We start from the raw sequence: 15198 nt of genomic DNA on the forward strand, positions 1-15198 counted from the left end.
ACTTCAACACAGACGACCAGAATGCAATGTAAAAAATGTTACAAATAATAATAGTACTCTCCCAATAAGACAATTCTCATGAGAAAATGAGCGTAAAGAATATAGGTGGTGTTTGGCTCATGGAAAGTGCCGGAGTAAATGAATGCATATTATTATGACATTCATGCACTAATGTGTGCTTCTTAATGTCAAACACTTATCTTAGAAGCTTCTTGTCCCAGAAAGACCTGGTATTACAGGATTCCTTTTTGCAAGCATCACAATACTATCTGGAAATGTTCCTTCCAGGAGAGCAACGAGTTTCTCTTCTGAAGCTGGTGTCCCCAGGGACAGCAATTTCCAGCCTCCCACTAGGACACACGCTGCTTCATTTGTGGCCACTGATTCTATTTCAGGAGCAATTGGCCGTGCTGCCCTGAGCACCCAACTAGGACGCTGCAGGGGCCGGGCCAGCCCCAGTGTAAATAGGACTTCTCTCCTCTAAACACACGTCTCAAAATAGCAGCAAAGACCATTCCAAAAGTTGCTGTTACGACAGTCCTGGCTCCTTAGCGGGGCTTTCCCCAGGCTCAGGCCTGGCTCAGAGAGTTTGGGGGTGACTCAGCTACCAAAAATGCAGATGCCAGAGAGAGCAGGCCATTTCTACATCCCACATAACCCAGGGCTGGCAGCTTTGAATAGTCCTCTCTCTTTGCTTAGAGATTCCTCCCCCGCCCCACCCACCAAAAATAAACCCAAGACAAGATCTAAAGAAAGCCTGCAATGGTGGCATCTCCACAAGCCAATACCTCAGGGTTCACCAGCTAATTTTGTCACTCACTGGGCTAATGTTCCTTAAGTCAGGGTATGATGCACATCCAATTCCCCGATAAAGGCTGATTGTGTATTTCTCTTCAACTGGAATCATTTGTTTGTTTTTAAAATCTCTTTTGCTTATTATGGTTGTTGTTTATTAAACAAGAGATAAAGTGCTTACATTTCCCCTATATTTTCTGTCTGCTATCTCTCCTTAGTCTACATGTCATAGACAGGCAGCACTCACCAGCCCACAGGACTCACTGAAACCAACAAATTTGAGCATCAGAACAATGACAAATGAGCATGCAATTTAAAGGTTTTGCTAAAAGCTACGTCCTATATATGTGTGCATGTACATACATGTATGTGTGTATGTGTGTACATATACATATATAGTCAGGCTTCTTTCCATTTTTTACTATCTTACAGTTCTTGAACACAAAGAAAACTGCCCATACATAATTTAACACACACCACAATCTGTGGTTCTTTCTGCACTCAATTCTGCCTCTGGGTCACTAATGAGGGGTCGCTCATATCTGCTTTCAGCAGCTTAATTGTTTGAGGGAGGTAACAGATAGGAATATTTCAAGTAACTTGGCCTTCTCTGGGGACTCAGGGGCGTGTTACTGGTGGGGGTGGGAATCCAGGCAAGGTACCTTAAGTAGCAGATGCACAGCACTACATGGCTGGACTGGAAAGAGTTTCAAGGCATTTTCTTTGTCTGTACATTTGGCGGGTTGAAATTCTTCACAACAGAAACAAATCTTGCCTTCACCTAAATCCACCTTAAGGGGAAAAGGTAGAACAATAATTTAATAATTAAAAAAAAAATATGCTGACTCCCGCACAGAGCACCAATCCCGCAGAATGAGACATGGCAGGGCTCCCCGGCAGGCAATGCCTCCCCAGTCAGCACAGGCTAGCGTGTGCTGTGGCAACCACCAACACCAAAAGTTCAGTGACTTACCGAATAAAGGTTATTTCCTAAATACGCTACACATCAGGTCAGCAGGGGACTCTGCTCATCAGACTCCCTTAGGGACCCAGATATAGTTTTTAGTAGAAGTATGCGCCAAACATTGCATGAAGCATGTTTATACCAGAAAATTATTAGCTGTTTATCTGAAATCCAAATTTAACCGGGAGTCCTGTAATTTTACCTGTTAAATCTGGCAACTCTAGCTAGAAGCCTCCTCTTGCAAATGACATTCATCACCTTAGCTCACAATGTCATCGCTAAAGCAAATCACATGGCCCCATCTAACTCCAAGAAGGCAGGGAAGTCCGATCTACCACATGTCTGTAAGAAGCACGTGGTATATTCTGTGAGCAGTAGCCCTAGACCATGTAGCCTTAAAGGGACCTCTTAGTTCACATTTTCAGTATGCTCATAGATTCTTGTTGTTTTACTTGAGGTGATAACGTTGCTGATGAGTAACTTCATATACTTTTTAGTGAGATGCTTTGCAAACTTTTGGTCACTTTTCCAAATTTTCCTTGAGTCAGGTTGTGAATATAGATAACACCTGATTTTGGTTAATAAGACCCATAATTTTAGGGCACAGTTTCAGTCTTACTTGCTCTGCTGCTTGAGCTACTGAGGTTGACTACTCTATTTTGCCTAAAAGGAAAGGCTATCCCTCCTCCATTAATTGTTAAATTAATCAGGCAGCTTTGACTTTATTAGCTGTGAAATTCTTCAGGAATCTTTAAGAATGACTGAACATCTGTTGTGTTTTAGTTGCTACATGGGGGAAAAAAAGACTTTTTTTCCTTATTTAATTAAGATTTTTAACCTCCAGTTTTAATAATAAATTTCATAGTGTTTTTCTAAATCAGGAGAAAACTTGGTTCCAACTTCCTAATACAAGTTGCCTAGAAAGCTAAGAAAAAAAATTCCACTACTGGATTATATAACTTTTTTTTTTTTTTTTGGTTTGGTTATAGTTCCTCTTTCTTTTGAGGTAAAATTCACATACACACAAAAAAATTCACAAACACACACAAAAAAATTTACATACACAAATCTTAAGTGTACCATTTGAGAAATTTTGAGTAAAGCAAACACCAGTGTAACCCAAACCCTCACCAATACATGGAATATGATCATCTCCGGAGAAAATTCCCTCATGCTCCTTCTCCATTAGGCCCTGCCCCCACCCTCCCAGAGGCAACCACTGTGCTGATGTTCTTCCCTCACAGATTAGTTCTGCCCTTTCTAGAACTCCATAGATTCTGTAAGACTTTTCATTCTTTGTCCTGAAACCACATTGAAAGGGATGTGTTATTACATCATGTTTTGCTATCAATTCTTTCTCTGGTATACGGAATTACATCTAGAGTCACCTCTGTGGGCTCCACGATCTCTCTCAATTTGTCCCCACTTGGTTTCTGTCCTTTCCTGGTTTTGCTGTGGAGGTTGTCACCTAAACCCATGACCCCGCACACAGACAAGGCTGTTCCCATGAGAATCTTTCTTCCCTCGTCTCCCATCTTTGAAGACACGTCCTGCTGCTAACATCTACACTAGCTCCCACCTTCTAGAGGAAAACTACCTCAGCCATTCAGACAGGCTTTCTCCAGGCAGGGTCTAGGCTGGTGGGAACTTTCCCTCCTCTCGGGGATCGCCAGCTTTCTCTCTGCCCTCTTCCATGATTAATACCAGCCCACACACCAGGCTAAAGTCAGCAGGTGAATATCACTCCTTTAATATGCCTCCTTTCTCCTTTAAAGTCTCAAGCTGAGAAGTTCCTGTTTTAATACTAACAACAGACTGGGGGGGGGGGTGGCGGTTGCTATAAAAAAATTAAAAAAAATACTAACACTGTTTACTAGTAAGAAATAAGCAACTAGTGGAGATGGCTCTGCTCGTGTACATGAGCTCCACTCCTCCCAACAGGAACCAAAGTCACTTTTTTCAACATCACACTGTGTGATTTTGTACTCGGTGTGACCCTCACAATCTTACTTGAGGACTCTACTTCCCTCAGATAATACTGGGTGTCACCTTACAAAGTACTCCCTTCCCACGCAAGTCCATTATTGATACAAGGTGCTCAGCGAGAAGCCAGCCTGTGTGGGCTGCACACACCTGGCTCTGTCACTCTAGGTGTCTAAGCACACAGAAACTTCAGCTATCTGGAACCTTTGGGGTGAGCCAATCTGGATAGCGAAATTTTCCAGATGGGTGAAAGTTAATCCCTTTAAACAGGACTATTTGAAAGTTTAATCATTATACAAATGATCATCAATATCAATTACTTTGCCCACTGGATACAAGGAAGCCCTGAGGCTCCGTGCAAAACGATTCCAGGTAAATGCGCACTGTGTGTTCCTTGTTCCCTTTGTTCCTGAGCCTTGCCAAATCTAACTTTCACCGCTGTTCTTAATCCCATCTCTGCCCAATATTTCTAAAAACTTATTCTAACTTCTCTTCAATCTCTTTAGCCTATGCACAAATAAACCTGCAAAAGTCTCCCCAATTCTAAATGATAAACATCCACCCTTCCACCTTGACACGGTTAACCCAAAGCTGTCAGATCCTTGTCTTCCTTCCTCCATCTTCCAACACTGTGGTTTCTCAACCCTGGCTGCACATGAGGATTTTCTGGATAGCTTTTTAAAAAAAAACAACGCCATCTTTAGCCATCAGGAAACTGCAAATTAAAGTAACGAGGAGCTCTCACTTTAGCCCCATCAGACTGGCAAAAAATTAAAGAGAAAGAAACACTTATTGCTGGTAGAGAGGTAGACAGCCACTGGTAGAAATGTGTGTTTAAGCCCATTAATAAAGGAATTGACCACTCATTTTGAATTAAAAAAAACTTATTTTCCCAACTATTGTGGAAAACTGTCTAGCACCACATGACCCAGAAATTCCATGCTTAGGTATAATATTTCCTAAAGAGAAACGAAAACAGGCCCCTCCAAAAACCTGTACAAAAATTTTCACAGCAGCTTAGTTCATAATACCCCCCAATGGGAAACAATCCAAATGTCCATCAACAGGAGAATGGATAAAACAAATTGTGGTATTTTTATACAATGAAATACAGTTCTGCAAAAATAAAAAGGCAAACAATTGATACAATATATAAACATGGATGAATCTCAAAAACATTATACTGAGCAAAATAAATCAGACAGAAAAGATACATACCATGTGACTCCATCTATATGAAGTTCCAGAACAGGCAAAACTAATCTATGCTGAAAGAAACAGGAACAGTGGTTGCCTATGATAGAGTAGACACCGCCTGAAAAGGGACACCAAAGAACTTTCTAGGGTGATGGAACTGTTTTAGATCTTGCTTGGAGTATAACCTGAGAGTACACATTTGTCAAAATTAGTGTATACATTGGTCAAAAGTCAGCGAGCTGCACCCTTAAGATGTGTGCCTTTCACTGCAACTTTTACCTTAATGTTTAAAAAATGGATAAAATCATAAAATGTTTGAATTTGTAATAATAAATGAGACATGCAGAAGAAAAGATCCACTGCTAAGCACAATCCCTTGTCTTGGGAACCTACTGTACTTAGGACTAACAGCCCCCATGAGGGTATGCAGAGCCGTATTCGTGGCAGCGTTGTTTCTACTGGCCAAAATCCAAGCCACAATAGACAACAACAAAACAGAAAACTAACTTGTTCCAAGAAAATAAGGGTATTACATCTCTATCTAGTATACCTTTGAATGATACAACTTTAAGTGAGAAAAACAAAATGCAGGGAAGTATATACAATACATCCCATTCTTAAAAAAATAAATCATGAATAACTTTACCCCATACATGTTTATATAAGATTGTATGATTAAAATACTATGAAATAAGATTTCATCAGCTTGTTACTATGGATTTGGGGTGAGTGATGTGGGTGGAAAGGGAAAGAGGAGAGAAGAGCCTCCTCCCTTCCCCCAAAGGACTTTGTCAACAGCTTCCCTAATGAAAAGCAATTATGGTATAATTCCGTTGATTACAGTATGATCTCATTGTGTGTGTTATGCATAAACAGATACATAAAATATGGCCAAATGGTTAACTGTGCTATCACAGAATAGTGAAAATTCAAATGACTTTTTTTTTGAAACAGGGTCTTACTTTGCCACCCAGGCTAGAATGCAGTGGTATCATCATAGCTTACTGCAACTTCAAACTCCTGGGCTCAAGTAATCCTCCTGCCTCAGCTTCCTGAGCTGGGACTACAGGTGCATGCCACCATGCCAGGTTAATTAAAAAAAATTTTTTTTTACATATGGGGTCTTGCTATGTTGCCCAGGCTGGCCTTGAACTCTTGGCCTCAAACAATGCTCCCACCTTGGCCTCCCAAAGCACTGAGATTACAAGGGTGAGCCACTGCCCTTGGCCAATTCAAATGATTTTTAAGTTCTGTCCTACACTTTTATGGCTTGCCCAAATTTTTAAAATTATATCATTAGAAATAATCACAGATTTGGTTTGTTGATGGGGAAAAAATTTTAATTAAAAATACACTTAATGAAAACCATGTATCTGATAAGGGGTTAACATGCAGAATATATAAAGAACTCCTAAAATCCAACAAAAACAAAATAACCTGATTTAAAAATGGGCAAAGGACTTGCATAGACATTCTTCCCAAGAAGACCTACAAATGACCAACAAGCATATGAAAAGATGTTCAACGTCACTAATAATTAGGGAAATGCAAATCAAAACCACAATGACATACCATCTTATATGCATTAGGATGGCCACTATGAAAAAAATAAGAAGATAACAATATCAGTGAAGTGTGAAGAAATCAGAACCATTGTGCACTATTGGTAGGAATATGAAATGGTGCAGTCACTATGGAAAACAGTATGGAAGTTCCTCAAAAAACTAAAAACAGAATTAACCTATGATTAAACAATCCCACTTTCTGGGTATATACACAAAAGAATTAAAACCAGTATCTCAAAGAGATAGCTACATACCCACATTCATTACAGCATTATTCATAACAGCCAAAAGGCGAAACTAACCTAAATATCCATCAATGGATAAGTGGATAAACAAAATGTGCCATTTACATACAATGAAATATTATTCAGTCTTATAAAAAGAGCATTCTAACACATGTTACAATATAGATGAAACTTAAGGATGTTACGCTAAGTGAAATAAGCCAGTCACAAAAGGACAAATACTGTGTGATTCAACTTGTATGAGGCACCTACAGAAGCCAAATTCATAGAAACAGAAAGTGGAATGGTGATTGCCAGGGGTTGGGTAGAGGGGAGGATGGGAAGTTGTTGTTTAATGTACACAGAGTTTTGGTTTTGCAAGGTGAGGTATGTTCTGGAGATTGGTTGTACAACAATGTGAATACACTCAACACTACTGAACTGTACACTTAAAAAAATGGTTAAGATGGTAAATTTTAAGTTATGTGTATTTTACCACAGTTAAAATGTTTTTAGGCCAGGCATGATGGCTCACGCCTGTAATCCTAGCACTCTGGGAGACTGAAGCAAGAGGATCGCTTGAGCTCAGGAGTTCAAGACCAGCTTGAGCAAGAACAAGACCCCATCTCTACTTTAAAAAAAAAACAAACAAAAATTACTTTTAAAATTGAGATGGTACAGGTCCATGACCTCTTATCCACAATTCTGAAAACCAAAAAGCTCTGAAAACCGGTCTTGATTCCAGCCTGCTGTCCCAGACTCCACTGGCGTGCTACATAATAAATGGTATGTGCACCACATTCATCTTCTAAAATTGGAAAAACTCTAAATTCTGACACACACCTGGCCTCCAAGGATTTCAGGTAAAGGATTGTTGACCTGTATGCAGATAATATCCACTTTTCCTCTTTAGATGAGGGCAGACAGAGATTGATTGTCGACACCTGACCCATCCATTCACTAACAATGCATTATATTACTGTGGTTCTGGGGTTATGCTGGCTGGTCCCTGCTTTGGAAAAAATCATGGACAACCTGAGTGGAATTATTAGCAGGCCGCTCTTTGTTTTGTTTTTTTCACTTCCTTTTACCAATTTCAGGTTTTGCTGCAGGATGGTTGCTTGGTGCTGACTATTGCAAGTCACGCCAGGAACACCGGACAGGCCAGGATCTGCCCGGATGCACAGTGACGTTTTAGGACTGCTTACCAGATCACACCTGGGCACGCTGGACACAAACTGGGCCCCTTGGAAGCCTAGGATAAATCCAGCTAGATTTAGGAGGACACAAACCACAGAGAGCAGCACAAAGAGGTTTACCTGAAATGGCAAGAGAATGGGTAGTTAGAAAAAGATGACAGCTAAATCCATAGTTTTGTCTGAATAAAAAAAAAAACTCTCATTCTCTTCCAAGAGGAAACTTTTTTTTAAAAAAAAAGGTCACAAGTGTGTTTTTAATGTACTAACTTTTCTCATATTTTAGAATTGTTAAAATTGTGCTGAGGCATACCATTGATTCTCAGGTCATCTCAGTAAACTCAAGTCCCTATTTTTTTCCCTTCTTTGCAAATAGTTCTTACTCCCTTGTCTTTTATCTCTACATTACACTAAGCCCTGGCTATTTCCTCCTGGAGCCATTCTCATTTTTTTTTTCTTTAGTTTTGTGGGATCAACACTAAGTAGACAAATGGAGAACTTCCGAATGTACGTGGAACCCAGGAAAATCAAGGAGCTAAGAGCCATTACAATCCAGGAATCACACTACACAAATGAACATCAAGATGGGCCTTTTTTCAGTTCAGAACAGTTTAGGTAGTAAAGAGTAAGTGTATAACAAAGATCTTCCATGTACGTTCATCCAAAGTGAAATAGTACAAATATTACTCCAAATAATTAAAACTTGACAGTGGTCAACCAAGAAGCCAGTATTTAGTAAAATTAGGCACTATACAGGCTTTTCAATTTGAGAGCTATGATTATTACAAATATAAAACCTTATCACAAATACAAAAGCAAATATAAAAGACTAGAGCCAACGATTATCAGGGTTAGCACCAAGCACCAATTCAGGTAGCTGGTATGCAGAGTTGGCTGGTAAATGAGTTCACATGCGAACTCTAATGGAGAAACCTTGTTCTTTAACTACTATTGTTACTCCAAGTCAAGCTTGAAAGCGTCTCCCCAGACCCCTTTTATGAGTCAAGTTTTAATATCACATGATGCCACCTTTCCTAAAACGAGAATTTCTTTTTCTTTCCAAGACAAGTCTGGCTTCTTTTATTGTTAATTTGTACATGCCCTGTCATCAAATCTTTGGGAAAATGCTAGCAATGGCTGCTGTTGTGACTGTTTCCCCAGCTGGATTCCTCAGTGTCTATAGGACTCAACTTGAACAGCATGCAGCATATGTCCCTCTTGTACTATGTCATTCATGACTATGCCAAAGCTTCTTGGAAAGGGAGAATGAACAACTGGCAAAGGACAGAAGATGATCCTCCCACATGGGCTTCTTTTACACACTGGCAGTTGCTATCCAAAGAGACCTAATATAGCTGGATCTTCACACCCAACAACACAATCATTGTTACTATGGGGAACTCTTGAACTTTCCTTTGGAAAAGTTTTTTTAATGCAATATGAGATGCCTTGAAAAGAAAGTGTGATTACAATCTTTATGTCCACCAGCACACCACTAAAAATTAACATTACCAAATATAAAATGGGTGAGCATCCATAACTCCCCATATTGGACCCCAAATCTCTTCATGAAAATCTTAAATCCAGCTCACCAAAGGACACAGTTAAGAAATAAATAGGCAAACCACAGACTGGTAGAAAATATTTTCATGCATATAGTGAACAAACAACCTGTATCCAGAATACACAAATAACTCCTCAACTTAATAATAAAAAGACAAGCAACCCAATTAAAAACTGGGGCAAAAGACCTGAATAGATATTACACACACATGTACACACAGAGAGAGGATATAAGAATGGCCAATAGTGTGCTTTGGCAGCACATATACTAAAACTGGAATAATGAAGAGAAGATTGGCATGGCCTCTATGCAAGGATGACCCGAAAGTTAAAAAAAAAAAAACAGAAAAGAAATGGCCAATAAACACATGAAAAGGTGCTCATTTTACCACTTCAAACCAACTAAAATGGCTAAAATTTAAAAGACTAATAATACCAAGTGTCAGTGAAGAGGAGCACTTTGCTTGTGCAAATGTAAGAGTGTTCAACCACTTTTGCAAATTTTCAGTTTCTTAAAAATTAAATATAAATCTTCCGTGCAGAAGAACTCCAAATAATTTATGGAGATACTGCACCCTCAATTCCCTACTCCTTAAGTGTGGGCTGCACCGGGTGACTTCTGTCCAAAGAATACAGCATAAAAAGGGGAGAGGGAGTAACTTTCCAGTGGAGAAACCTGACAAACACCGCATCAGCCAAGGTTAACATCAGTGATCAGAAGTCATGTCTATTGCACGTGCCCTTGGTACGATGTGAAGAAAACAGCACTTTACCTCTGTGGTCTTCCTCCCTAAAACTCATAATGACCTCAGTCTAATTACGAGAAAAACATCAGACAATCCCAATTGAGGTAAACCCTATAAAATACCTGATGAATACTGCTCAAAACTGTCAAGGTCATGAAAAACAGGGCCAGTCTGGGAAACTGCCACAGCCAAGAGGAGCCTAAGGAGACCAGACAACTAGATGAAATGTGGTATCCTGGATGGGATCCTGGGCAGAAAGAGGACATTAGCTGAAAATGAAGGAAATTTGAAGAGTAATGGACTTTAGTTGATAATAATGTATCAATACTGATTCACTAATTGTGACAAATGTACCACAATAATGTAAGATGTCAATAATAGAGGAAACCCAGTGTGGAGATATGGGACTTCTATGTTCTATCTTTGCAATTTTTCTATAAATCTAAAACTATTCTAAAATAAAAATTTTATTTTAAAAACTGCAAAACAATTGAGTGTATACCTACCCTATATCCTGCAATTCCACATCTAGGAATGGACCCAGAGAAGTGCAATTGTCTGCAAAAAGACTTGTAGAAGAACGTTTACAGAAGCTTTATTCATATTAGACCAAAATGAAAAAGAACTCCATGTCCAACAGAAGAATGAATAAACCAGTTGCAGTGTATTCAAACAATGACATACTTTCAGCAATAAAAAGGAAGGAACTACTAATGCAAAACAATAATATGAAGTTCAGAAAGATTACATTGAGTGACTAACGGAACTTGGCATTCTTCTCCTCCACAAAGAAGAACCAAAATGGTGAGATGATAATCACACTTCGAATAGAACATCTAAGAGAGAACACTGAATTTAGCAGAGAAGTGACTAAGAACTCCTGAGGCAGGAAAGCAGAGGGAGGCAAGGCAGCCAGCCCAGCCAGAATTGGCTGGGAGTCCCCACAGAGGCTCCCCAGTGCAGGGAAAGGGCAAGTGAGAGATTGCTATCGGTCTGCATTCCCACTGCAGACTGCTGCAGTCCTAGCCATGGAAGAACCTCTTAACTCTCACAGGCTCTGAGACCACTGTAGAGAGCTACCTGGAATCCACATGACAGCACTGCTCCAGAGAGAGAGCTCATGCTGGGTCCCACGCACCCCCTGAAACCCAAGCAGCTGCAGCATGGTGCCATTTTGAGAGCCCAAGCCCTACCAGACTACGTCCTGCCCTGGGGTCCAAAAGCCCCTGTATCTCCACATCCCTGGAACCCCACTGACATCCCCCATGTCTACCCAGAGGGCTGCAGTGGCATGACCCCAGCAGTGCAGCAGGGTTCCCAGCACTCTAGCCCACATAATGGCTTACACTCTGGGGGACAGGTGGGGCAGTGCACTGGGGAAGCTGTCCCCAAGACAAAGGGAACTGAAGCATGTGCTCCCCAGAGCCTGAGAGCTGCCTGCCTGGGAGGGCTGTCACTGACAGCAGCCCCATCCCCCCACACCACAGCAGGGGGGCCACCACTCACATGCACATTACCCTGAGGACAGGCTCTCGCTGCCCACCACCACCACTGCTGCTGTCACCCAAGCATGCCACCTGGGGACATGATGATCACCCTGCCCTGATGGTCACTCTGGGTGCATGTGCACATCACCAGGGGGCCTAACTATAGGCCCAGAACACCTGTTGCTAGCCCCAAAACATAACATCCGGAGGCCTGGGGATTGCCCCACTCCAACCGCCACCACTGGTATCTGTGCACTCCTCCTGGGAGCATGAGGACGGGCCTACCCCAGGCTGCTGCCACCATCATCACCAGCACCCACTGGCAATGTGCCACCGGGGGGCCTGGGGACTGGCCAGCCCAGCCCATCACAGCCACCATTAACACAACTGTATGCTGCCTGGGACCTCAAGGGTTATCCCACCACCGCTACTGCCATTGCCCAGGACATGCACACTGCCCAGGAGCCTGAGGACCCACCCACCCGCCCAGCCCATTGCTGCCACTTCTGGCATCCAAGAAAGCTGCCTGGATGCCCAAGAATTGGTCCACCTGGACTCATCAACACTAGTGCCCATGTATACTGCCTGAGGGCCCAAGGACAGGTATGCTCAGACTACTGCTGCCACCACTGGAGCTGGACAACTGGCCCACCTGGCATCCCTGTCCCCAGCAAGCCTTACCACAGCCTCCATTAACTGAAGCCTATGCCACTGAGGAAGTCACAGATACCACTGATGCTGTTTATAGCAGAAGAAATCATATGGAGACTATACTACTGCATGCACCAAGAATCAGAGCTAAAGTGCCCTATCCAACCAAGACCATAGATACATCTACAGAAAAAAGCCTTCTCCTGCAAATAATTGGAAGAAGCAACTGTTACATGAAATGTACAGATATAAACATAAGGACACAAGAAACATGTAAAAGCAAGGAAACATGACACCTGCAAAGGAGTATAATAATTCTCCAGCAACAGACTCCAATGAAAAAGAAATTAATGAAATGCCTGAAAAAGAATTCAAAATAATGATAGTAAATAAGCTAAGTGAGATATAAGAGGATACAAATAAACAATACAAAGAAATTAGAAAAATAATCCAAGATATGAATGAGAAATTCACCAAAGAGAGAGCTATCATTAAAAGAACCAAACAGAAATCCTGGAACTGAATTTCATTCAATGAATGAAATAAAAGAATACAATCAAGAGCTTCAATAGACTAGATCAAACAGAAGAAAGAATTTAAGAACTTGAAGGCAGGTCTTTTGAATTAAGCCAGGCAGACAAAAATAAAGAAAAAAGAATTAAAAAGAATGAAGGAAGCTTTTGTGACATGTGGGATACCATAAAGTGACCAAATATAGGAATTTAGGGTGTTTCAGAAGGTGAAGAGAAGGGCAAAGCACGGAAAACCTATTTAATAAAATAATAACTGAAAATTTCCCAAGTCTAGCCAGAGATTTGGACATCCAGAAAGTTTAGAGATCCCCAAATAGGTACAATTGAAAAAGGTCTTGGGCCAATATCCTTGATGAACATAGATACAAAAATCCTCAACAAAATACCAGCAAACCAAATCCAACAGCACATCAAAAGATAATACACCATAATAAAGTGTGATTTATCCCAAGAAGGCAAGGATGGTTCAATATATGCAAATCAATAAGTGTGATACATCACTTCAACAGTATGAAGGACAAAAACCATATGATCATCTCAATAAATACAGAAAAAGCATTTGGTAAAATTCAACTTGCCTTGATAACAAAAACTCTCAATCAACTTGGCATAGAAAGAATATACCTTAACATTATAAAGAGAATATATGACAAACCCACAGCTAATGTCTCACTAAATGGGGAAAAATTGAAAGCCTTTTCTCTAAGAACTGGAACAAGACAAGGATGCCTACTTTCACCACTCCTATTCACCATGGTACTGAAAGGCCTAGCCAGAGCAATGAGGCAAGAGAAATAAATAAAAGGCATCCAAATTGGAAAAGAGGAAATAAAACTCTCCTTCTTTGCAGATGACATCTTAAATTTAGAGAAACCTCTCCACCAAAAAACTCTTAGGTCTGATAAATAAATTCAGTAAAGTTGTAGGATACAAAATCAACATACAAAAATCAGTAGTGTCTCTGTACAACAATAACAAACTAGCTGAAAAAGAAATAAAAACAGTAATTTTATTTACAATAGCTAAAGAAAATAAGACACTTAGGAATAAATTTAGCTAAGGAGATAAAAGATTCTACAAGGAAAACTACAAAACACTTTTGAAAGAAACTGAAGGAGACACAAACAAATGGAAAGACATCCTATGTACATAGATTAGAGAATTAATATTGTCAAAATGACCATATTCCCCAAAGCAATATACAGATTCAATGAAATCTCTATGAAAATACCAATGACATTTTTCACAGAAATAGAAAACCAAGCTGGGCACAGTGGCTCATGCCTGTAGTCCCAGCTACTCGGGAGGCTTAGGCATGAGGCCAGGAGTTCGAGATCAGCCTAAGTCATGTAGTGAGACCTCCTTTCCAAAAAAAGAAGAAGGAGGAGGAGGAGGAGGAGGAGGAAGGAAGAAGGAAAAAGGAGAAGAAGGAGAAGAAGGAAGAAGAAGAAGGAAGAAGAACAAGAAGAAGAAGGAAGAAGAAGGAGGAGGAGGAGGAGGAGGAAGAAGAAGGAGGAAGAGGAAGGAGGAAGAGGAAGAAGAAGGAAGAGGAAGAAGAAGGAGGAGGAGGAGGAAGAAGAAGAAGGAGGAGGAAGAAGAAGGAGGAGAAGGAGGAAGAAGAAGGAGGAGGAGGAGGAGGAAGAAGAAGAAGAAGGAAGCAGAAGAAGCAGAAGAAGAAGAAAGAAAGAAAGAAAGAAGAAGAAGGAAGAAGGAGGAGGAGGAGGAGGAAGAAGAAGAAGGAAGAAGAAGAGAAAGAAGAAGAAAAAGAAAAAGAAAAACAATCCTAAAATTTGTATGGAACCAAAAAAGAGCCCACATAGCCAAAGCAATCCTGAGCAAAAGAACAATGCTGGAGGCATCACACTAGGTGACTTCAAAATTTGTAGTAACCAAACCAGCATGGTATTGGTAGAAAAACAGACGTATAGACCAGTGGAACAGAACAGAAAACTCAGAAATAAATCCACATATTTACAGTCAACTGGTTTTCAACAAAGGCACCAAGAACACACACTGGAGAAATGACAGTTTCTTCAATATATGGGGCTGAGAAAACTGGATATCCATATGCAAAACAATGAAACTAGACCCCTATCTCTCACCATATTCAAAAATCAACTCAAAATGGATTAAAGCTTTAAACATAAGACATGAAACTATAAAATTACTTGAAAAAAAACATACAGAAACACTCTAGGACATTGGTCTAGACAAAGATATTGTGGCTAAGACCTCAAAGGCACAGGTAACCAAAACAAAAATGACAAATGGGACAATATTAAACTAAAAAGCTT

The 15198-nt window shown here is 40.5% G+C and overlaps 1 protein-coding gene and 1 non-coding gene across 2 annotated transcripts in view; one reads left to right on the plus strand and one right to left on the minus strand.

The window, feature by feature from the left end:
- ENTREP1 (endosomal transmembrane epsin interactor 1) overlaps window positions 1–15198 on the minus strand; it is a 62977-nt gene that overhangs the window by 15031 nt on the left and 32748 nt on the right. Inside the window, exons 3-4 of the mRNA XM_069474135.1 lie at window positions 7937–8047; window positions 1458–1586 (exon numbers count right to left, since the gene is read on the minus strand). Coding sequence (XP_069330236.1) covers window positions 1458–1586; window positions 7937–8047 — 240 coding nt within the window. The remainder of the gene's footprint in view (window positions 1–1457; window positions 1587–7936; window positions 8048–15198) is intronic.
- On the plus strand, window positions 9736–9839 carry LOC138388876 (U6 spliceosomal RNA). The gene has a single exon (XR_011234349.1). It is a non-coding gene; the product is annotated as a U6 spliceosomal RNA (small nuclear RNA).

Source organism: Eulemur rufifrons, chromosome 7 (genome assembly GCF_041146395.1).
Source record: "Eulemur rufifrons isolate Redbay chromosome 7, OSU_ERuf_1, whole genome shotgun sequence".
In the NCBI taxonomy this organism is placed as follows: domain Eukaryota; kingdom Metazoa; phylum Chordata; class Mammalia; order Primates; family Lemuridae; genus Eulemur; species Eulemur rufifrons.